The sequence below is a fragment of the Ochotona curzoniae genome, unplaced genomic scaffold (genome assembly GCF_017591425.1).
Source record: "Ochotona curzoniae isolate NIBS_2020 unplaced genomic scaffold, NIBS_Ocur_1.0 scaffold_1852, whole genome shotgun sequence".
Lineage (NCBI taxonomy): Eukaryota > Metazoa > Chordata > Mammalia > Lagomorpha > Ochotonidae > Ochotona > Ochotona curzoniae.
The window spans coordinates 11,101,582-11,126,205 of record NW_024467087.1 but is presented as its reverse complement, the minus strand read 5'-3'; the positions used below and the strand labels follow the sequence as shown (position 1 = coordinate 11,126,205).

The 24,624-nt window shown below is 45.6% G+C and overlaps 2 protein-coding genes across 2 annotated transcripts; one reads left to right on the top strand and one right to left on the bottom strand.

The window, feature by feature from the left end:
* The first annotated feature begins 1,764 nt into the window (after nucleotides 1-1,764).
* Nucleotides 1,765-11,686, top strand: LOC121169460 (cancer/testis antigen 55-like). The gene is made up of 6 exons (XM_041000055.1): nucleotides 1,765-1,801; nucleotides 3,748-3,807; nucleotides 7,353-7,534; nucleotides 8,554-8,698; nucleotides 10,738-10,850; nucleotides 11,492-11,686. Exons 1-6 carry the CDS (start codon nucleotides 1,765-1,767, stop codon nucleotides 11,684-11,686), a joined length of 732 nt encoding a protein of 243 aa, XP_040855989.1.
* An 8,977-nt stretch (nucleotides 11,687-20,663) lies between these two features.
* Nucleotides 20,664-22,140, bottom strand: LOC121169544 (cancer/testis antigen 55-like). Its single transcript, XM_041000158.1, has 2 exons — nucleotides 22,032-22,140; nucleotides 20,664-21,362 (listed from the first exon to the last, which is right to left on the bottom strand). Exons 1-2 carry the CDS (start codon nucleotides 22,077-22,079, stop codon nucleotides 21,168-21,170), a joined length of 243 nt encoding a protein of 80 aa, XP_040856092.1. The 5' UTR covers nucleotides 22,080-22,140; the 3' UTR covers nucleotides 20,664-21,167.
* Between the last annotated feature and the right edge of the window lie 2,484 nt (nucleotides 22,141-24,624).

The following is a 24,624-nucleotide window of genomic DNA, read 5'->3' as shown; positions in this document are numbered from 1 at the left end:
ATGGAAATCAGGAAACCAGGGCAAGGACTCTGTGAATCTGCAAAGCTTTGCTGAGCAGAGTAGAATTGAATCCAGAGCAACTTCCTATACCCCCTGGAGGTGCTGCTTGTCCCAGAAGCCTCCTGGGAGGGAAGGGATGGCCATGGGGGAGAGTGGCTACAGAGAGAGGCCCAGCATGACAGGGAACAGAGAGGCTAGCATCCGTGCCTGCAGGTTAGCAGTGGCCATGTGCTGCCCTTTGGCCTCTATCAGGCATCAGAGACCTGAGGGGGCCGATCTCTGTAGGATAAAGGAACACACAGGGTCTGCTGTGGATCTCTGCTACCTCTTTGGCCTCTACAGGACCCAGTAACAATGATGTGAATTGGTGATCTCTGGGCCCTGCACAAAGGTTTGGATGAGAGGGGCCTGTCCCTTGAACCTGGCCTGTGAGAGACCCCTGCATGTCTGTACATGCTATATTGGGATACCAAGTGCCTCAGGGTCCCCATCCTCTCTTTCCCAATCCCCATCCTCTCTTTCCCACTCCCCATCCCCACTCCATGCATCTGCAGGATCTGGGGATATGGGTTGTTCCCACCAGTCAACGAGACAACCTCCATCTACTTATAGCTCCCCAAGTACCACTTGCATCTTCAGAGTAGAGGTAGCCAGTTCCCAGGGTGTCACACAGCCAGGAAGCTGTTTCTCATGACAGGCAGGCAGGACTTAGTCGCCTGCTTCCCATGGCTCTGACTTGTGCCCTTGGTAAAACCACTGCCGCATGGACAGCCGCCCATCCCTCCAACCCTGCGCATCCCAGGTGTGTCATGGCAGCAGACTGGCCCCCAAGGTCAGAGGTGGATAATCATGTCTCCTGTGACCTGTATTTATTTGTTTTATGCTCCTTGTGGCTGGATTCCTCCTACTGTGGAAACTGCCTCCCAGCACCAATATTGTTTCAATTTAGCAACGATTAGCTCCAACTCATCCAGTGTTCAGGGTCAGCAGTGAACTGAATAACTGCTGACTGAATGAACGCCAAGTACAAGAAGTGTAACAGTGTCACTGCCTCGCATCCCATGGTGGTAATGCTTATCAAACAATTTCTGGTTAGATTGCCAAAGGTCTCCAATGAAGAAGCCCTGGGGAATAGATGGAGACCTGAAGACTGCAACATTTACATACACATGGGATGTCACACTCCACCCCGCATGCAGCCATAGACTCAATCTCAATCTCTGAGGGGAGCTCTGACCTGCCCAATGGGAGGGCTGGGCTGTTTGCACCTCACAGGGCGCACGTCCCAGATACACGTGAGGTAGGACCAGGAAAGGCAGCCCAAGAATCTGTTACCTTCAGGTCCAGGCCAGTACTTGCCACTCCCAAGGAATATTCCTGAGGGTTTTGAAAAGCCACAAATGCTATGGAAGTGAGGGGCTGAGATGTTTGCTTCTGACTGGATCCTATTGGCTGTGCAGCTCGAGGTGTGCCCAGGCCCAATGGCTACAAAGTGTCAGGGGCAGTTCATACAGTGTTGAGATGAGGGAGAGCAACACGTGAGCTGCTGCTTACGTGAGCTGCTGCTTTCGGGAGCTGCTGGGCGTGGCCGCGGGGGCTTCTTGGCCATTGGAGCACCTCATCAAAGGCCATTGTCTGCAGCTTGGTACTTGACCAGTAGACACCGAAGAAGAGGAGCAGGAAGCTGTTCCCTTAGAGCCAGTGTGGTCTGCAGGAGAGAGGAGGCCTTGGACTTCACATCATCTTGTGGTGCCAGGACGCATGATGTGGGCGCAGAAGGCTCAGGCTGGTGAGAAGCAAGGTAACCTTCTTCCCTGTAAAAGCTGTGAGCCTGCCCATGGCAGCCAGTGTCCCCCAAGGTGCTCTCAGTACCTCTGCTCCCGCAGGACACAAGGAACCTGGCTGTGTGATTGTGCCATCCCTGAAACAGGGGCCCGCAGGCTGTCCTGGGAGAGTCCCAGCATGGGCCCATGGAGTCTAGGCTCTGCAGGACTGTGTGAGTTTTTCTGTGGAATCCCACGTGTGGGGGTTGTCCTGTGTGGCCTGGCCTGAGCTCAAGCCTCCAGGTCCTGCCTCCTCCAGAGTGGGGTGGGGAAGACACAGAAAGCCCAGGTTGGGGGTGGGTGGGGAGAGCTGCATGACCGCCATTTCTGGTGGGTCTCCCACTCCAGGTGCTTTCCTACTTTGCCAAAAGAATGCAGAAACTGTTCAACTTACCTTGCATTTGCTGTTCACTTGACATAAATGTACATTAGAGGCCATGTGTGTTGAGTCGGGTATCCCTCAACAGACCAGCCCCTTGCTGGGTATCCATCCCTCCCTCAGCCGACCAGACTTGCCCTTTGGCCAGGAGCCTGCTAGAACCAAATCTCCCGTGGGGGACATGTGCCCTGTGCTCGTGCACAACAGCAAAATAAGTGGGCACTTGGAGCCACTTGCAAGTCTCCAGGTTTCTTTCAGAGGTGAGAGGGGGACCTGGAGATGCAACTCCTGACTATGTTACCGTGATAATATTGTTTCTTAGAGTAAGAGTGTGAGCGTACAGTAGCTCAATGTGCGTCTGATATGATCGCTGCTTCGTCCTGAGAGGCAATCAGAGATCGTGGAGGTTACGTGTGTGCGTGGCTTCACAGACAGGCCTATTAGGCTGTTGTCATTGGATTCCTAATACGATGTGTAAAGGGTCAAGAAAACACAAGGCAGGTGACCAGGGTGGGGCTTTTGTGTACTGGATGTTCACATCTGAGCCTAAGGGATGTGACCTTGTCGACCTCGCTCATAAATGACAGGTATCTTGGAAGTGAGCAACAAGTGGTGTCAAGTTCCCCTGCTGATTCTGTCAGGCTTGGTGGGTCCCTCCACGGAAGTACTGATGAGAGTGCCATTGAGAGGTGGGAAGAAAGGTGCTGCCAGTGTGGAAGTTGGGGGAAGCGTCCCAAGAGTAGAAACCCTCTCCAGGAAGACTGAGTGTGCAGTGTGGGGACAGTCGCTTGTTCCCGTTGGCTTTCACCCTTGCTGTTCCTGAGCATTCTACACACTTGACTGTCACCAACACAGAGGCAGAGTGTTGAGTGAGAAGCCTCACTTCCAAGAAGCTATGAGACTTCTGTATCTCTATTTGTTGGGAATTGTTTGTTAATATGAATCTTCATTGTCAGTTTTTCTTGCATTTCACTGGTATCATGAATAGTGATAATTAGACGAGAATCTTTATGCACAAACACATTAAGAGCAGGGTAAATATGCAAGTGGAGACAACGGCTGTGTTTACCCTCAGGGAATTATGAGCAATGGATCTGAGTTTTAATTAATTCTCTGTATTCAAACTATTGTGCTTCCTATAAGCAAAACTCTTGTGCACCCCTCTAACAGAGACTGAATAAACCTTAGTGTGACTAGCCCTTTTTCATCTCTGTCTCCAATTACAACTGACTTTTCCTACATTTGTCTGATGGTTCTGTCTCCTGCTTATGGATCTTGGATGGCAGGAATTATCTGTCCTTCCCCTCGGTGGTGTGCACTTCTCTCTGTCTTCTTGTTCCTCCCCTGCTGTCACTGAACATGAATGCCCTTTCTCTAATTCCGCAACGTAGCACAAAGCACATTTCTTCTTATTGATGTGTCAATTTTCTCCTTATCTGGAAGTTCTGCTCAGAATTTGCAAGGCCACTTTCACCATTTATGAGTTTTTATCACAGCACACTGGAAGGAGACACTGTTCTACATGCCGCCTTGTTTGTTTTCTAGATCAGAAGAACAACCTATCTTTTATCACTAAAGCTGATGGAACAAGTGCCCGGAAATCAGGTATACATTTAACATTGTAACCAGTGTTTCAGAAAAAGTGAAGCAGCAGCATTTTAATGCTCATCTCACATCTGTGATAATTTTGGGGTGGAATGCAAGACCAGAAAGGAACAGTCCTCTGTGGGTGTCTAAAGGGATGGCCATGAGGCAGTTGAATTAGGACAGAGATCTAAATATTTCATTACGATGACTTCTCATGAGTGTGGCCACGAGAGGCCAGTGGCAATGTGAATGCACAACAGGTTTCTGGGACTGACCTAGGTCACCTTGGACATACTGTAAACCTTTAGGGAACTGAAGCAAACTGCATGTGATCATGGGATTCTCTGGGGAGTGGGTCCACAGCTTTCATCATATTCTCGAACATAAAGAGTCAGGGAGCCCTCCTGCTAACAACACGATGTCCCCTGCGCCCCCCTCCAGTCGTCAGCTGCAGATGGTTCCCCAACAATTTCAGAGGGCAAGTAACTGGACTCTGAGACCTCAGGCCTAGATCAGCTGTAAGCTGCTGGAGCCGAGACAAGGCTGTGAGTGAGAAAGTGCAAGTCGAGAGTGCTTGAATCATGGTTTGGGCTTCAGTGGTACGACTCTGGCTGCGAAGTGTACTGTTAGCATTTCAGGGAGTCTCAGGAAAGCACAGCAGAGGAGCCTGTGTGAGCTCTGCTGTCAATGGCTGAAACCAGTCATTCTGGGAAACATCGAGGAGCAGGTGGTGTTTAGCACCTACTGACTATTGCACCCGTGGGGATAGATGCAGGGTTGAGGGAGCACTGCCCCAAAAGAGAGACGGGGCCGTGTCAGAGGTGCAAGATTTGAGACAGACTTGGAGACACAACACCAGCGCTCCACATGAGGACACTGGAGGATCTTTGCTGTTTGGCAATGGCAGTGGCCAACGTCACTAGGACTAGACCTGGCCTTTTCTGCCTGTGCCCTTATCAGTCCCAAGATCTCTCTGCATTCCTTTTTGTTTTTCTCATCTGCTGGATACTGCACATGACTCAGTGCTTCCCTCTGCATCATGTCTGTCCACGCCTATGACACCTGCTGTGGAATGTCCTCTTTACTAGACTGCTTTTTCCATTAGCTTTGGAGTCATTGATTTGCATCTGTGGAAAGGCCTCCTATATCCTTTAGCCATTCGTCTCTCTTTGGTGAGATTTTGGTTTGCTTTGCCATGTTTATATTCGGATGTGTGCATGCATGTGTATGGATACATGTATTTAGATTCCCAGGAACAGTGTTTGAGAATACCTCTTACTTCACATTTGATTTTTAAGACATCTGTGGACAGCACAAGCCAGTCATGTTCACCAGCCTGCTGCCTTGGGGTATTACGCGATGGCTGGCAGGGTACAACCTGACACAGCCATTCAGGCTGAGGTTCAGCCCGAGAGACCCACATGATGTACACATAGTGAAAGGATGGGGTGGCAAAATGTGCTGGCTGAGGACTGTGGCACTGTGCTGAAGATCCATCTTGGGGCCCGGGATGTTGTTTTGGAAGGCCTTGGTGCAAGGGTCTGTTCCAGTAAAGACACATCTTCCTGCTAATGTGCTCTCTAGGACACAATGTCTGGATTAAATATCTGGCTCCCTATTGGCCAGAAGGGAGAATCAGGTGGACTTCTAGGTTCTTGATTTAACACAAGCACAACTCCAGCATTTTTTAGTATTTGTGCAGTGAAACAGTAGATGCATAATCTCACTGTTTCTCTTCTCTTTGTCTTTCAATCTCCATCACTTATTCCACATACATAACAAGCTCAACACGAAATTTTTAAAGAAGAGAGAAGAGAACGTAGCCAGAGGGTGAACATAGCTTTCTGTAAGGTAATCCACAAAGACAGTACAACAAAAAATGGATGGCATTTTTCAAACTGCTAGATTCTACATGCACGGAAGAACCAGTGCCCTCTGACCCCTGATGGGATGGCAGGGATGGTCATTGTGTGGCTGCTGACCAAGTAGCAGGCATGTAGCTGGATTTCCCTGGCCAGAATAACAAATTTTAACAAATGTGCTACTTATCATTGCAATCGGTCTTCAGAGTAGATCTGCAACTTCTCAGTCATGACATTCGCAACCATCTGGACTTACCTAATTATTGTATGAGAGAAGCATCAAGACTGACACCTCCCATGAGGCCCATGAGAATGTGCCTACATCTCCTAACTGTGGTTTAGTATACCAGTCCATCAGGGCTTCACGTATATGCTTAGTTTGGCCCAGTGAATTCTTAAAGGGATCTAGTTGGACAGATGTAACATTCAGTCATATGTGCAATTCTTTGATGAGTGCTGCGTGAGCCTGGGATGTCCACAGGTGCTGTTGGAAGATAGGCAGCCCCAGAAGAACTGAAGCTAGGTAGAGACGGCTGACAGGCATGTATCATAGCTGGTTATGTAGGCTGGCCAGCCCCATTTGTCCATCACGTGTGTGTGGGGTGTCGACACCTATGGTAACTGGATAGAAAGGTCCAGCAAGCAGCCTTTAGCCACCATCACGTTCTTCCACTCTGGGAATGGACTGTCACTCAAGGCCCCCTGATGGACAGACTGAACCCCTGCTTGTCTGCGTGCCTCCTCTGCTGGTGGTTTCTCACCTGTTAGGCAGTAGAACTCCCCAGCTGGGCGAGAATCTCATTTGGCATCTCCAGCAGATGACCTGTGCAGCTAAGGGGATGAGACCTACATGTGTTCCCTAGTGGACCAGTTGGCCCCTTTGCCCAGCTAACTGCTGGAATCAAATGCAGAAATGTTGTTCTCTGATGGGCTCCCACAGGAAAAGAAACAAGTAATGGCGTGCAGAGTGGGGCCAGGAGAGCATGTCAGGGTGTCCTGAGTACTTGGAAGAGGCACGCAGGAGGGGCAACTACAGTTCCTCAGGAGGTTGTGATGCTCATAAGATAAAAGAGCAGCAGAGGGTCACAGACTTCATAGGCAATTGTGGTGCAGGTGGCTACCTTCTCAAAGGCATTTGTAGACCTCAAAACTGACATACCATGGTGACTATACTTTCGTAAGCAGATATTGTCATGTACATTGTTTGCTAGGTCAAGGGTCTGATCTGTGATAACTAATACGCAGAGTACACAAATGTACTTTATAGGAGTGAAATTGACTGCTTGGGGTTTGATTATTGCTCAACCTTTGTCTCTACACCGGATGAACTGAGACGGTTTGTGGTTTCTCTGTTTTGTTTTTGTTTTTGCTTTCCCCACTTGTTGATATCTTTATCTCTTGGATTACTAAGACTGATTTCCAGGGGAAATGAAAATATGCCATTTTCATTGGAAAAATGGGGGACAAATAAGGAAGGAAGGAGTGGTTGTGTAATGTGAGCCCAAGGAAGGCAGGGTGGGAATTATTGTCAGGCTACTACATCTGTATCACAAAATACATGAAATGTGGTTATTTATAAACAATTTTAACAAGAAACATGAAGGATTAAGGGCATGTAGTGTAGATGGTCAGGGTAAGCCTTCTTTGTTCTGGATCTTTGCTTCTGAATAAGTAATGTGACCCTGTTTACTTGTCTCATAGATGAGAGCAATCTGGAAAATCGACAGGAAGTTCTGGCCGGATCTTCTGGTCATTGTGCTGTGACTGATGAGTCCCTCGGCTCCGGTAGTTTTGAGACAAGCACCACCGCACTGAGAGGTGCACAGAGTGCCATTATTGATTTGGAAGAAATTGAAGTGTCTGAAGTGTCGGGATCCTTCCCGGTAAGATAGAATTTGGTAGATTCTCTTATTCCGGTGTTATGCTTTATTAATCCTCCTACCTAAAGTGACCTGCATGGGGGATACAATGTCACATTGAAGCCTCACACCCGATGTATAGTTTCTGCTTTCATAATGTTTGTAGTAATGCACTTTATGAAATTTAATATTTCTTATCTGGTTTTGTAGTAGTATTTATATGATGCCTTGATGGTGATAATTAAGTTTTTTGCACAAAAAAGAGCTGAAACATAAATTAGTTGCTTATAGCTAATGGAAAGTATGACTTAGGAAAGGAATAGTTTTCTTTTTGTAATTCTTTCATAATTTGTGTTTTGGAAGTTTTTAGTACAAGCTATTGTTGTTGTGATAAGCAAAATTGTTCAAAGACCTCTGTCGTGGATTCAATATACCAAAGTTTGACATCTCTTCGTCACTTTGCTCTTCGTTTTCACAGCCTTTTTAGCACCTTTATCTTCTGGTCTTTTTCCATGCTTAAGTGTCCTTATTCTCATAGTTTACTGTCTATAGTATCTATTGTTTATTTCTGCTCTCTGTCTCATGTTCCTGCACCTACACTGTCATTCAACGCAGCACTCATTCTCTCATTTGACAGTCCAGCCTAAAACTCAGTCTTTCCTATTTGATGGTGCTATTTTCTCCCCATTATAAAATTTGTCACTCGGGAGCATGGACACAAACATTTTTTACCATCTTTTCAAAATTTTTTTTCTGCTTTCTTGATTTTGGTTTTCTAGAACAATATGACGTTCTATCAATGAACTTCATGTAACAAGTGTTTAACATTGAATAAACATTAGCATTGTCACAAGTAATTAAACAATACAGAAAGATCAATTATTGGTTTTGACTCATCATTGCACATGTGACCTATTTAATGTATGACAAACTAGTGTGGAAAAAAATTGTTCAAAATTTTCCTAAACATGAATCTTGTGATTATATCAGATTCCCTACTCAATTTTTGTTACGGCAGAAGAAAATTTCTACTTTTCTTGCAGGTGATTGATCTCTGTGATGATATCCCTAACACTAGAGCATCAGACCTGAATAGTGTCATTTTAATTGATACTGTTATTGCTGTATGGAATGATGTTGTCTACATGAATGAAAGGGTTCACTTCTCCGTAGATGTTATATCTGAAGGTATGATTTCAATTTTTTACAAAAGTGACCTTTTTTCATTTTATTATTTAAAACTATTTCCATCACTTCGTTTATATGTCTATATGCTCATTTTTATTCATTGTATTATTTTTAAGATTTGTTTTTATTGGAAAGCCAGATACACAGAGGAGGAAAGACAGCAAGGAAGATCTAATGTCTGATGATTTACTTGCCAAGAGGCTGCAATGGCCAGAACTAAGTCTATCCAAAGTCAGGAGCCAGGAGCTTCTTCCGGGTCTCCCACGTGGATGCAGGGTTCCAATGCTTTGGGCCATCCTCGACCGTTTTCCCAGGCCACAAGCAGGGAGCTGGATGGGAAGCAGGGCTGCTGGGATTAGAACCGGCGCCCATATGGGATCCCGGGCGTGCAAGGCGAGGACCTTTAACCACTTGCGCCACCGCGCCGGGCCCGACTATATTCTTTTGAATGTTTATTTACTGACAGGATCCTAGCACTAGCACAATGTGTTTAGCATACAAAATCCAGAAAATGACTCCTAAAGGGTTGAACAGCACACATGGAATTGAAAATAATATATGATCCTAGGTAATTATGTATTTACTACTAGCATTTTTAGGCATGAAAGCAGTTAGCACACATCTAAATATGTCTTTCATTGATTGAATAATCTAATTGATCTTTAAAAAGATTTATTTATTATGTTGGAAAGTTAACATTACAAAGACAGAGAGAGAGAGAGAAACCCTTCATTTGCTTGCCCACTTCCCAAATGGCAGCAGCGTCAGAGCTAAACCTATCAGAAGTCTTAAACCTGGAGTACCATATGGGTACAGAGACCAATAGACATGACCGTCCAGTAATTCTTGCCAAAGCCATAAGCAGGGAGCTGTGTAGGAAGAGAAACAAGCAAGATATGAACTGATGTCCATAAGGAATGCCAGTGCCAAAGGCAGAGGCTTAGTGAACTATGCAACTGAGTCAGCAACTTACTTGGTAATCTAAAACAATAATCATGTAGGTATATATGGAAGGTATGTGAATTAATAGAGATTCTATAAAGAGATGTTTCAGGAGCAGGTTGTGACATGTTGGGAGTCTCTCTGAGATCCACATTTGACTTGAAATGCACAGTTATTTCTAAGGGTTGAACTCTGCCCAGCACTATCTTCTTGAAGATTGGTGAACCTGATGCAGCTGTCATGAGCCTGAAATACAAAGGTTGCATGAGCTCATCCCAGAGACCAGCCTTGCATTTGCCTACTCTCAGATTTCTAAGCAGGATTCAGGCTTTGGCTTTGTTGTACAAACCTCACAGTGTCTCTTTGGTTGAGAAGACAATGTGTCCCACAAGGATGGGGTCAAGAAAGTGGATAGGAGGAGGACATTGTAAAATGCTGTCCAGAGGGGCGTTAGAATTGGAAGAGGTTAGGTTCGAGCTGAAAGTGATGGCTGATGAACAGGCTTGTTTGAAAGAACTGAGAGGGACAAGTAATTGTCATGTATTTGCATTGAGCCTTGGGAAGGAGGGAGCTGTGAAATGAAATGTGGAAGAAGCAGCAGAGCCAAATGCAGTGAAAGAGAAACTGAGAGCCCAAGAGGATCAGCAGTTTGAGATTCCGAACGGCGAAGGTTACAGCTGCACACTCTTTAACACAGAAAGCCAATTTCAAGCACATGCTCACACCTTTGTAGTTAACTGCCTCTTTGAAATGGTTGGCAACGTGGTCATTCATTTGTTTAATAGACTCCGGATGGTATCCAAATGTGGCTACGAACTGAACTGTAGTGTTCTCTTCTCACTGTTTTCCCAAATTGAATTTATTAAGTCAGTGCAGCACAAAGGGGATGCAAGGCATGATAATGGTGCTTGTAAGTGAAAGGTTGCAAAGGTGTCCGTCCAAAGTCTGCAATGTAATCTAGGCAGAACGTTTGCAAGCTCCTTCTCAACGTTAGGGCACTGATAAAACAAGCAGGTGAGTCCATTGTGATTTCAGTAAGAGATCTGAATGTATATTGTATCTGAACAATATCTGATGTATCTCCATAACTCTTGTAGGATTTGTGCCTTATAAGGGAGACTGGTTGGAGGTTGAGTATTCAATTCAACCAGGCACCTCCATAATCAGAATACACTCAGTGAAGCCCACTACGTGTAAGCATCTTGAAGAGGTAACTTATTTACATTCTGCACTTGATGTTCCTTGTTATCTATGTTTCCTAGTTTGTGTGCTGTGATATTTGAACATTCTACTGTTTTAAAAGTATAGTTTAGTCTCCTTTTGAGAATAACAACTTCAAGAAGTAAATGCAAAACTCATAGAATCATGTATACCTTCTATGCGATTAGCAAACTTTGCTGTGTAGTTCACATACTGTTCAGAGGCTAGTAAAATGTTTCAAGAGAAACACTAGGAAGTGTAATTTGTGTGTGAGAATTTTGTTGTGAAAAGTTGAATGTAGTAGTCTGTCTCTTCTGTCCACACAGAGTGCTCTATGTGATTTGAGGAGTGTAGCTGGAAAGCAGTAGAAAGTTCCTAAAATCGTGATCAATGTACACAGTGAGAAACAGTGAGAGCGGAGTCTCTCAGGGCAGTCCTGGGTGCTTTACCCAGAGGTCCTGAATTACCCGTGAAGAAGTGAGGTTGGTCCCACTTGTGTTTCCAGAGCATCCCTGGCAATGATAGGGTGCCAGCGAGAATGGGAATTCTGATGGGGATGGAGAGACTTCCTGGAAAGAGCCGGAGTGAGCAAGTGCAAGCAAGGTTGCAATATGGTATGGTTCTGATAGTTTCTTTCCTTTCTCTCTACAGGCCCGTGTTACCAGTGTGGATGGAAGATATGGGGTGATAGATGATAGTTTCCTTTTCACCTTAGATACAGTGATATGCCCTAAGGGATATGTGCCTCAAGTCCACGATGTTGTCAGTGTGGACATCGTGGAGAGTGATCAGAAGCAGTATCTGTGGAGAGCATTTGCTCTCATGCCAATCCAAACATCATCGTAATCACAATGTATTTTTTTCCTGTGTCCACTCTTATTCCTGAGGGCTGTAAAGGGCATGGTCCCTTGAAAACTTCAACTTTGCCTTCCAAAAAATGTGAGTATAATTTTTGCGGTATCAACAATGCAAATAATGGTTAGTTCATAAGGGCCCTGAACCCACTGTAGCAGAGGCCATTGATTTATTAGCAAACATGAGCTGGAGAGTTGCAGAAAGAAGTTGCAGAAAATCCCGTAAAATTATAATTTCATTTCCTGTAAGATGTGCCTAGAATTGGATTGATTTATACAGAGCCTTGCTAACTTCCTTGAAGTCAGGATTTTAGGTAATGAATTGGCTTCCAAAAGCAGCAGCATGATAATATACATTTCACTGCTTTGATATTTGCAATTAACCTTCTCTATGAACCCACAATTTGCTTTATGCCCAATTGTTTTTGTCCATGGTATCTTTCATCTTTCATCAATGGCAAAATTTGATGGTATCTATTGTTGCTGTAGCTCCTGTACTAAGCCAGTAGGTAGCTCCATAACACAGCATACTTTAGGGTCTGGGTTTTGCTTTGTTAAACTCTCTAAATCTTTGAGTGTATCACATTTTAGAATCTAGCTTTTGTTGTTGTTCATGATGATGGTGATGATTAACCCATCATGGAACACATAGCATTTTGCCTGAGATAGTAGGAAACTGAAATTTAATGTAATGAAAGTAAATTCAGTACACAAGAGACCGCAACAGCTTTCTCTTGTTAGCTGTCATTAACCATTTATTTGTTTGAAATAACATTTTTGAAGAATCTCTAATGAATGTACATTGCTTCTGTAATAAAATACTAATACTTAGTTGTGGGTGTTTTCTTCTCCCAGCTTCAGCATAGATAGTGCTTGAGAGGGTGGCAACACACAACTGAGGAAATAAGAAGTGAGACAGACACGAGGTAAAGATCACAGAAGAGCAGGGCTGCCAGAGTGAAACTGTTCCATGTTTTCTTAAACTTCCGGTGCAATCAAATTGCAGACATCTTGAGGCACAATGTTTGATAGTTGTGTGGTAGAGCGATGATAAGCAGCCAATGTGTGATGATCAGGAAGCAACAGTGTGAATGAAGTGCAGATGTCAGTAAAAAACTATCTCAAGTGTACGATAATTCCAAGTTTGTGGTTTGTCCAATGGCCTTGGACCATTGTCCAACTGCAGATTCTTGCCCACAGGCCTTAACCTTGGTTTGGCCTGTGTGCAATTGTGCGTCATTGCCTGCCGAGTTTGATCTTGGTCTCTGGCACTAGCAGTCTGTGAACTCAGCATTCCAGACACATTTTCCCTGCTCTTTCTCATCAAGTTGCGTTGTTATATTTTATAAGCCACCTGCGGCAATGTTTTCATTAACACTCAAGTGGTTGTTTAACCTGTGTGTCACAAACGAATAACAGGAATATATTCCTGCCCACAGAACAAGGATATAACCTGCTGCTACTGAAAACACTAGAAAGTGCTTATGTGGTTCATGCCTCAAATGTGGAAGGACTTCTCTCAGCTTGTGGATTCCAAGTGGGGCCTTCGGGCCTGGTGGTGCAAATGGGAAATGGGAACTCAGTCTCTGTCTATGAGTCCCCTTGGGGTTGAGCAGGGAATGATGCCAGAGGCTCCACCCCTGCTGTGTATGCATAGATTTTGATCTCTTGGTGAAGTGCAAGGTCGTCACAAAGAAATTACATGCCTGATTTCAATACTTTGTACCCTAGATACCTTGAATTCAGCTTACCGTTGACTTTGGAATTTGCTTAATGAGCAAGGCCTGCCATCTGTGATTTCTGAGTTTCAGTGAGAAACATAATGCATAAGCATCATTTTAAAAAAAGAATTATTTTCAAATGAATTGAATTGCCCCCACCTCACCACAGTATCTGCTCACGTGTAGTTCCCTAATCTGTGTATGGAATCTTATTTGGAAGGGAGCAAAGCATGGCTATCTTCTTAAAATTCCAGCTAAGAGAGACAGGAGATCTCTTCACCCTGTATGATAAAAGTTTTCAAAGACAGGGTTATTGCAAATGCAGTGAGTGGTACAGAATATGGTGAGCAGTACTCCCACAAGAGGTTTTGCAGAAAGAGAGGCTAATCTGTACACACAGAACACAGGGGAGTGCACCATGACAGGAAGGAGCCCAGGTTCAAGATTCCTTAGCTGATCTGCAGGATTGAGATCTCACAGGCTTCTAAAGTCTTGAACACTGTTCTGATTTATGCCGTTTGGAAGCCTCTGCATTCTCCAAAACTCAGAGCTGTAACAGTGAGATTGCATCAGTGCTTAGTCATGCAGATTATGAAGAAAACGTCAAAGAACCTTGAAACACGTGACTTGCTATCTCTGTGTGCACTCACTGTCTGAATTGTGATCAAAACACTTGAACACTTCTGGAATACCACAGTGCCCCCTAAAGTGAAATGCTAAAAACTAGCCCAGGTTTCCGTTAAAATAATGTACGTGTTGATCTCAGTCTAGAGTGAGCACAAAGTTCTGCATCATTATTAAACAGCTACCAGGTGGCACAAACTACTGCTAATGGATCACCTTAGGCTGGGCTATGGCACTAACAGGCAAGTGAGGGAACCCTGGCTGGGGGCAGATTCTGTGGGTGCTCGTGGGGCCTGATTGGATGTGGGAAGGCCTGGATTGGGCCTTGGCACCCACTGAGCCATGTGAGAGCTGGGTCTGGGGATGGGCCAGGTGGAGCTGGGCTGTAGCATCCAACAGTGAGAGCCCATATGGATGTGGGCCAGTCATCCAATGCCACCGAACATGCAGGACAGGAGGTGGGCCAAGTCAGGCTGGGCCAAGAACCCACCAGTGTGTACGGGAAGGTGACCTGATAGAGGAGCATGGAGAATTCCTCTGTGAGGATGCAGTCCATGCTGGTGAACACAATAACTGAAGATGGAGGCAGCCCAGGCCAGGCCAGGTTACAGTACTCGCTGGTATGCATGTGGTTCAGGTCTGGGGGCAGACGGGACTTGGCCAGTATGTAGCACCCATTGGCAAATGGGAAACCCAGGACAGGGTGTGTGACAGGCTGGGTTGGGCTGTAACACCAGGCAGTTCACATCAGGGCTAGGGCTGGGACTGGGAGCTGGTTGAACTGGGCGAGGCTGCAGCATCTGTCAGCACGAGCTGGGACTGGGGGCAAGCTTGTTGAGCCACACTGCAGCACCTACCAGCAATTGTCAATGTGAGGCAAGCCATTACAGACTGGGCTACAGCTCCCATCAGCATGGGTAACAACCAGTGTGGGGGTGGCCTGTGGTCCCTGTGGGAGTGCTACAGGGGCTTGCTTCTGAGTCATCGCTCCCACTGGTTAGCAAGAGAGCCAAGGCTGATGACGGATCAGGCTGGAAAAGGCGACAGCAACCTTTGACCTGCATGTGAGATGGATTAATGGGGAGAGACAGGCTGGGCTGAGCAACCATATCCACTGGTGTATGTATGAGCCCGAGCAAGTGCAGGCTGGTGGGGCTTTGCCACAGCATCCGGTAGCAAGTGTCAAGACAGGAGACAGTTCCTGTCACTCTGGACTGCAGTACCACTTGAAAATTATCACTTCTGGAGCTGGGAATCGGCCTGGCAGACAGATTGTAGAAAGCCCTCAGATAGCCTGCAGCTCCCTTCAGTGACCATGAAAACCAGTGCGAGGACAGGCCTGGTTGGACAGGCAGTAGCACCTGCTGGCATAGTTGTGGGCTGGAGAGTTGTGGGGTCAGTTTTGCTGAAGTAGGCTGCAACACCCATTAATCTGTATGAGAGTTAAATGCAATGTGGAACCATCTGGACCAGTCTGTTGCACGTATTAGCATGTGTGGGGACACAGGCTGGGTGCAGGTCTGCTGAGGGCTGCTGAGGGTTGCTTGGACTAGACTGCAGTTCCTGCTGATGTGTGTGAGGACCGAGTGTGTGGTGTGCAAGGTTGGGCTGGGCTGCAGCATCCATTGGTTTGTGTATGAGATGGGGCTGAGGACAGAACTGACTGGGCAATGGCAGCCACCAGTGTGTGGGTAGACTGATGTAGGTGATGGGCTATGCTGGGACTGTTTCCAGCCACAGATCTTGTGTGTGACTGGTTGTGGGGAACGGGGTGCTAAAGCCTATCCTGGGATTTGGAAGGGCTGTTGTAAGATGGCGGCTTGCCCAGGGCCAGGAGGTGGAGTTGGTCTCGACAGCAGGTAAACAGGAAGTCACAGGGATAGGCTAATGCCCTTGCTGTGATTATGTCATTGCTACTGGCCTATTTCATAGCACCAAGTGGACCCATGGGGAGAAGTGATTGGTGGTGAATGATATAAAAGTAGCCATTGTAAAAGCTGGGACAAACAGCGTACGGACGAGAAGGACGGACAGACAGATGGACAGATGGACGGACGGATGACGATGACAAGAAAGACAGGACGGAGAGAAGAAGGACGGGCAGGAAGAAGGGTGGCAGTGAAAGGGCTGGAAAAGCAGTAGAGAAGAGTGAGACCTAAGTTCAGGGACAAGAATGGAGAAATGCAGCAGAAAACAGGGACAAGAACGAAGAAGGGTGGCGGAGAGAGGGCTGGAGAAGCAGCAGAGGAAAGCTAAGGCCAATCGGGAATGGGGCAGCGGAGAAAAGGGTTTAAATGTGGCCGCTTTTGGCAATGAGGGATCCAGTTGCGGTTCCAGCTTTTCCCAGACACTCAAGAGTGTGCCTTATCTTTTTAGTGTTGCTGCTGGGTGGTGACAACTGGTGACATTTCTTTGGGGAGTGCACACACACACACACACTGAACTCAAAGCTACAAGTTGGGGAAAAATCACAGGACCCGTAATCTGACCATGCAATGCATTTGTCAGTCCTGGGCCTCCTTAGTTGCTGAAACCTGAGACATGGACAGCATGCCGAGATCCCATAGGGGACCTGCCAAATCCTTGAGGCCTGCAGAGGATAATGGCAAAACAAAGTGGACAACTCTCTAGGTCAAGCTTTGGCATCAAGTGTCTGAGTGAGCAGAGACTGTAGGGTGGTCTATGTCAGTCAAAGGATCTTGTAAGTAATTCCTCAACCTTGGAGTAATGAAATCCACAGTATCTCACAACTACCAAAACCACTTAAGCAGTACCCTTGGAGCATGCTCCACACTGGCATCCTAGGATGACATCAAGTGGCCTCCCCCATCCACAGGTACTGATGCAGGTAGGCTGCTGGGAGCAGTCCCCTCCCCTTCTCTCCCCACTTCCCACAGGCACAGAAGTACAAAAAGAAATTGGAAGCAATTGTCCCATCCATTTTCCCCATTTCTCAATCCTCCCGACTCTAATCAGTGGTCAGTCGTCCATATGGCTGTACATGCTTCTCAACTATGCAACTATGGTCAAAACTAAACTGAATTTGTTTTAAAAAGTACTGTCTCTGGTCACATAGATACGAAGTATTTCTTCCAAATCTTTCTATTGAATGTCGATGGAAGCATATAAAAACTCCCTTTACCTTTCTGTGAACCTTCTGTCTCAGTCTCTAATATATACATACACACAACGCAAATCTGAAGTGTGTATATTGATATATAAACACATGAAGCAGCAATCTCGGGTTTGGGGAAATCTGCAAAGGAGAGGAAATGGCTGCACCCACCTGTGCTCCATGTTTGCTGAAGCACTACTCAATGGATAGGACTGGCAATAACTTAGGTGTCTGTCAAAGATGAGTTAACAAGGAGTCAGTGGCATGCGTAAGAGTCAAACGTGGTTTGTCTTTCAACAAGAAGGGAACCCTGTCATTTGCAGCAACCTGGATGAGCTTGCACAGACTAGTGCTAAGTTAAACAACCTGGGAGCCTAAAGGGAAAATGGCATGATATCAATTGCACATGACATCTTATAAAGGAGCCAGTGACATTGAGACATTGACAAGGGTTTCCAGAATCAGCTGGGATGGGGAGGAAACTGGATGATGAAGATCAAAAGGTAGTTTAGCAAGTATACATGGAAAACAAGAAAGAATCCATGATGCACACCTGGATCTCTACAGCTGGAAATAGCACATTGCATCCAGAGTTTATTAGAATTGAATATATTACAGCTGTTATCAATATAGGGCAGAGGCAAATAAACAGCCATGTGAGCTCATGGAAATGCTTATTTTCTTTTAGGGATGGAGATCTTTTTCTGCCTTGCAATGTGGATGTTTATGACACCATTTCAGGCCATACGAGATACCATGTTATGAGTTAGCTCGACATAGATCTATGGAGTATCGTGTCCTGCTTGTGGAAACCTGGCCAGGGCAGACTAACTGATTTCATACACATTGTGTTACCCTCAGCCACACATTCCACACACCTGCCACATAATGACAATTTTGAGATTCATGGATCGCCTTGATTTCCTGCCTTATATACACCTACTGGAATTATCTGAAGCAAAAGCAAAGGAGCAACTGAAACCTCAGGATATTTAAATAGCTACATTTGTGAAAGACATGAGTGTGAACTGATGTTTGCATGGCTTAGTATGAAATCTGTAGGTGATAGAAAACTAAGTGCAAGTTCATTAATTGTAAAACTCCCGTTTAGTACCAAGCATGAGTGATCTTGCTGGGACACAGAATATTCATATGGTGCAAGATGGTGAGTTTCTTCAAATCACTAAGAAGAATTTTAGGTGGTACAGGATGCTGTGTATCAGCTTTCCTTGTCCATAGGGCTGTTTCTGGATGAGCGAGACCTGGGGATGGTGCCCCCATGGAGTGGAGGCAACCTATTCGAGTAGTCCAGGCATGGAAATCATGCATTTGTTCCTCACAGCTCACAGAATTGAAAGAAACTGGGAGGGGTGACCCTAAACATTGCATACATCCATGTCCTCATAAACCCCCCTATATGCAGCAGATTTGGAATTGAGCTCTGTGGAAGCTGTCATGTACCACCCAAGTGGGAACTCTAGTCTTCAGAGATAAGTGTGCAGTTCAAAGCATCAGCTGACTGCAGTGAAAGTTAAGCCCCATGAACACTTGCCATGAAAGTCAGAAAGCTTCACACACAAATTCAAGTAGAACACTAGATCCTTCATAAGAGCACCTTTGTGCTTTCTCCCCTAATCCTTCACTCACCTCCTTGCACTTTGCTCCTCATAGGCAATTTACTGTAAACTTCACGGCTGGACTATTAGGGTGCAGCTTAGGTTTCACAAATGCATCACTCACTCTTACATGTGGACACGCCGAACTCACAGGCATATGCATGCATGCACACCCTGAGGATTAAGTCATCCCATTCCTGACTGTATCAGGGTCTGTAATTATTTGCAAGAACTTGGACAACCAGTATGTGCTGGGCATGGGACACACTGAGCGGCGCCTTGTTAGGACTCTGGCTTCCCTTCAAATTGTCCATGGCTGTTGCCAGGGGAGATGGTTACCATGCAGCCACCAGGCTGAGCATAATCCTGTCCTCAACATAGACCTAGGTACCAAACACACGAGGCTGATGGAGCACCAGGCCTCCTCTCTCCTTCCTGTTGCAGTGGTCCTCAGGAAACCACCACGTGCCCATCTCCTTCAGCCTATGAGAGCTTGGTCACAACGTCCAGGGACGAACCCTCTGGAGTGCCAGCATGACACTGCACACACACCAGGAAATGGGAAGGTTTGCATACATCATGTCTTACTAATCTGCAGAAAATACGGGTACGACAGAAATGCAACTCGACTCCCACAGGCAAGAGGAGCTTGTCAGTGATGACATCATGGCTTCCCACACCCATAGTGACTGCACCATTGGGAAGGCCTTAGGAATACGGCTTGGGTGCTGTTCTGGAGCATGTGCTCAGAAGGTAGTGGGTGTCTGGTGGGTTTCATTTGTCATCTGGAGTCTTGTCTTGTAAGTGTGTTCTGGGGTGGTACAAACCAGCAGTCCAGCCATCCACTGCCAACTGAGGTTCTGGTGTACAGCATCACATTGCCCTTCCTGTGTGTGGTCCTGACAGCTCTACCCAGAACTAAATCTAAGCCTGTGTGCAGGGTGGGCTTTGTGGTCCCATGAGTATGCAGTATATTGCAGATTCCAACCTCATATCTCCATCTCATTCCACTGTTCATATGGGAGATTGAATGCATCATCTCCATGTCTCTGGAATGCTTCTCCATGTCTCTGGAATGCTTACATTTGTTCCTTCCATACCTTTAAGCTTAGTTTCATTAAGACGTTTCATGGGCCATTTTTATGTTCTTTTATTTGTTAGATTGATATTGCCACTGAGTGCCTTGAGTTGTTCTCATGTTTGAGTTTTGAATTTTTGCTGCAGCTTATGGAAACTGGCTTATTGCTTCTTCAGTTTGGAAATTTGGTCTTAACAGGGGTCCTCAGAGTTGGCCTGGGGTGATGTCGGGTGGCTGTCCTTAATCCCAGGGTGCAAAGGCATTTGGAAGGCTTGATGTGACTTCTCTCCTTGTCTCCCCCTACCCCAGATACAGGAAGGAAAAAAAGACAATGTGGAAATGGTGATCTCACCAACCCTCCTGTAGCCGTTGACCCTTAACACCCTAATCAGCTATGTAAAAATCATCAAAATAAAAATAACTAATATAAAAATTAAGTAATAAAATATTTAAGAAAAATTTAAACAAAGAAACCTCACCAGAGATGACCCCAGACGCGATGTCTCAAATTACCAGGAAGTACGGGATACAGCATAGCCCATCACCTACATCAGACTACCCACACACAAGAGAAAGCTGTTGCGGTCTCTTGTGTACTGAATTTACTTTCATTACATTAAATTTCAGTTTCCTACTATCTCAGGCAAAATGCTATGTGTTCCATGATGGGTTAATCATCACCATCATCATGAACAACAACAAAAGCTAGATTCTAAAATGTGATACACTCAAAGATTTAGAGAGTTTAACAAAGCAAAACCCAGACCCTAAAGTATGCTGTGTTATGGAGCTACCTACTGGCCTAGTACAGGAGCTACAGCAACAATAGATACCATCAAATTTTGCTGTTGATGAAAGATGAAAGATGCCATGGACAAAAACAATTGGGCATAAAGCAAATTGTGGGTTCATAGAGAAGTTAATTGCAAGTATCAAAGCAGTGAAATGTATATTATCATGCTGCTGCTTTTGGAAGCCAATTCATTACCTAAAATTCTGACTTGAGGAAAGTCAGCAGGCTCTGTATAAATCAATCCAATTCGGAGTACAAAGATCAAAAAATTAAATTATAATTTCAAAGGATTTATGACAAGTTCCTTCCTTCTTTCTGCAACTCTCCAGCTCATGTTTGCTAATAAATCAATGGCCTCTGCTACAGTGGGTTCAGGGACCTCAAGAGGCAGTGAGTTTCTCATTGTCCACACCAAAATAATTGTACTCAATTTGTTTTATTGAAGGCAAAGTTGAAGTTTTCAAGGGACCATGCCCTTTACAGCCCTCAGGAATAAGAGTGGACAGGAAATACTTAAGTATTGTCATTACAGTGATGTTTCAATTGGGTTGATTGCAAATGCTCTCCACAGATACTGCTTCTGATCACTCTCCACGATGTCCACACTGACAACATCGTGGACTTGAGGCACATATCCCTTAGGGCATATCAGAGAATCCAGAGTAAAATAGTAATTGTGATCTATCACCCCATGTCTTCCATTCACACTGGTAACACGGGCCTGCAGAGAGAAAGGAAAGAAACTATCAGAACCACACCATATTGCAACCTTGCTTGCACTTGCTCACTCCGGCTCTTTCCAGGAAGTCTCTCCATCCCCATCAGAATTCCCATTCTCGCTGGCACCCTATCATTGCCAGGGATGCTCTGGAAACACAAGTGGGACCAACCTCACTTCTTCACGGGTAATTCAGGACCTCTGGGTAAAGCACCCAGGACTGCCCTGAGAGACTCCGCTCTCACTGTTTCTCACTGTGTACATTGATCACAATTTTAGGAACTTTCTACTGCTTTCCAGCTACACTCCTCAAATCACATAGAGCACTCTGTGTGGACAGAAGAGACAGACTACTACATTCAACTTTTCACAACAAAATTCTCACACACAAATTACACTTCCTAGTGTTTCTCTTGAAACATTTTACTAGCCTCTGAACAGTATGTGAACTACACAGCAAAGTTTGCTAATCGCATAGAAGGTATACATGATTCTATGAGTTTTGCATTTACTTCTTGAAGTTGTTATTCTCAAAAGGAGACTAAACTATACTTTTAAAACAGTAGAATGTTCAAATATCACAGCACACAAACTAGAAAGCAGAGAATGAAATTATCACCAGAGGAAACACGGACAGTAAGGATCGTCAAGTGCAGAATGCAAACAATTTACCTCTTTGACATGATTACGCATAATAGGCTTCACTGAGTGTGTCTTCATTTTCGAGGTGCCTGGTTGAATTGAATACTCAACCTCCAACCAGTCTCCCTTATAAGGCACAAATCCTACAAGAGTTATGGAGATACATCAGATACATCATCTCTTACTGAAATCACAATGGACTCACCTGCTTGTTTTATCAGTGCCCTAACGTTGCGAAGGAGCTTGCAAACGTTCTGCCTAGATTACATTGCAGACTTTGGACGGACACCTTTGCAACCTTTCACTTACAAGCACCATTATCATGCCTTGCATCCCCTTTGTGCTGCACTGACTTAATAAATTCAATTTGGGAAAACAGTGAGAAGAGAACACTACAGTTCAGTTCGTAGCCACATTTGGATACCATCCGGAGTCTATTAAACAAATGAATGACCACGTTGCCAACCATTTCAAAGAGGCAGTTAACTACAAAGGTGTGAGCATGTGCTTGAAATTGGCTTTCTGTGTTAAAGAGTGTGCAGCTGTAACCTTCGCCGTTTGGAATCTCAAACTGCTGATCCTCTTGGGCTCTCAGTTTCTCTTTCACTGCATTTGGCTCTGCTGCTTCTTCCACATTTCATTTCACAGCTCCCTCCTTCCCAAGGCTCAATGCAAATACATGACAATTACTTGTCCCTCTCAGTTCTTTCAAACAAGCCTGTTCATCAGCCATCACTTTCAGCTCGAACCTAACCTCTTCCAATTCTAATGCCGCTCTGGACAGCATTTTTTTTAAAGATTTATTTTTATTTTTTTTTTTATTGGAAAGGCGGATATACAGAGAGGAGAGACAGAGAGGAAGATCTTCCGTCCCATGATTCACTCCCCAAGTGAGCGCAACGGGCCGATGCTATGCCGATCCGAAGCCAGGAGCCTCTTCCGGGTCTCCCACGCGGGTGCAGGGTCCCAAAGCTTTGAGCCGTCCTTGTCTGCTTTCCCGGGCCACAGGCAGGGAGCTGGAAGGGAAGCGGGGCTGCCGGGATTGAACCGGCGCCCATATGGGATCCCGGGCGTGCAAGGCGAGGACCTTTAACCACTTGCGCCACAGCGCCGGGCCCTCCTCTGGACAGCATTTTACAACGTCCTCCTCCTAACCACTTTCTTGACCCCATCCTTGTGGGACACATTGTCTTCTCAACCAAAGAGACACTGTGAAGTTTGTACAACAAAGCCAAAGCCTGAATCCTGCTTAGAAATCTGAGAGTAGGCAAATGCAAGGCTATTGTCATTTGGGAGCTGAACCAACAAATGGAAAATCCTTCTCTCCCCATAACTTTGCTTTTCATTTTTTAAAAAAAAAATAAGGGAAGTTTGCTTTCCAGGATCCAGAAAACTCGTTTCAGAGACCAGAGCCAGTGGAGTGAGCTTGGGAGTTTGAGCATGTGCTTGGATTTCAAAAACCCTGGTGAGCAGGCAAATGGGGATGGTGGAAACGTAGGGTCCCTAATTGGCACCCTGGCATGCTTTGCTTCTGAACCAGGTTTGGGGAATCTTGAACATGCTTGGGTCTTGGGATCTGGCAAGGTCCCTATGTTGGCACACTTAAGTGGGCATATGAACCCATGCATACGCTTGATTCTTGAGAGGGAGGAGGATCAGGGTCCCAGACTAGCATTCTTGCTGATAAACTAGGTCTTGAGATCTGTGCATGTGCTTGCATCCTAGGCTGGCAGGCAGGGTTCCAGGCCAACACACACCTCCCCACCACCACCAAATGACTGGGCTGGGGAACCCATACCCTTGCAGGCATGAGGCTGTGAATTGCTCAGTGAAAAGGATATGGGATGTGTGGGAAGGGAGACTTCAGATAAGGAATGACTTCTGGGGGACTCCTCTGACAAGACTACTGTACCCACAGGAAAGCAAGGGGACTGAGATTGAAAAGTTTAGAAAAGGAAAACTGAAGGAACTTTCTGGTTCACATCAATACACCCACTCACATGGGAGACCTGAGCTTGGCTAGTTAGCATTAACCACCACTGACAATCATCCACTACTAAAACTAAGTACACTAAAACTAAGGCTGGGGGTATCCCTGGCAGGACTAGAAAACTGTAACCGCCAGGGAGTGTCAGAAGAAGGGATGTGTCATGTTAGACTGGGACGTGAGAGAACCAGAGATGAGAGCACATGAGAGAACCAGATATCATGGTAGAATCTGTGTGAGATAGGTGGGTTCACACCTGGGACTGCAATATCTCTTGGTTTACTCAAAAGCTGGAGGTGCAGGAGTTGGTAGGCCAAATTGAGCACGATCACGGAACACACTGACACTCATTGGTACTCTGATTGGGAACAGCCTGGGCTGATCCAGGCTGCAACACCCAGAGGGACACAGAAGAATTGGGTGTAGGGCTGGCCGAGCCACAGCATTCACCAGCACACAAAAAGATTGGGGCAAACTATGCCAGATAATGGCCAAGCACCCGCAAGCATGTATGAGATCCTGGTCTGTAGTGAGCCTGGTTGGGGAACTTGGGGAACTCCTCTAATGGACATTATCTCTCACTGGTAAGCCCATAAACTCAGGGCTGGTTGTTGGTAATGCCAGGCATGGTTGCTC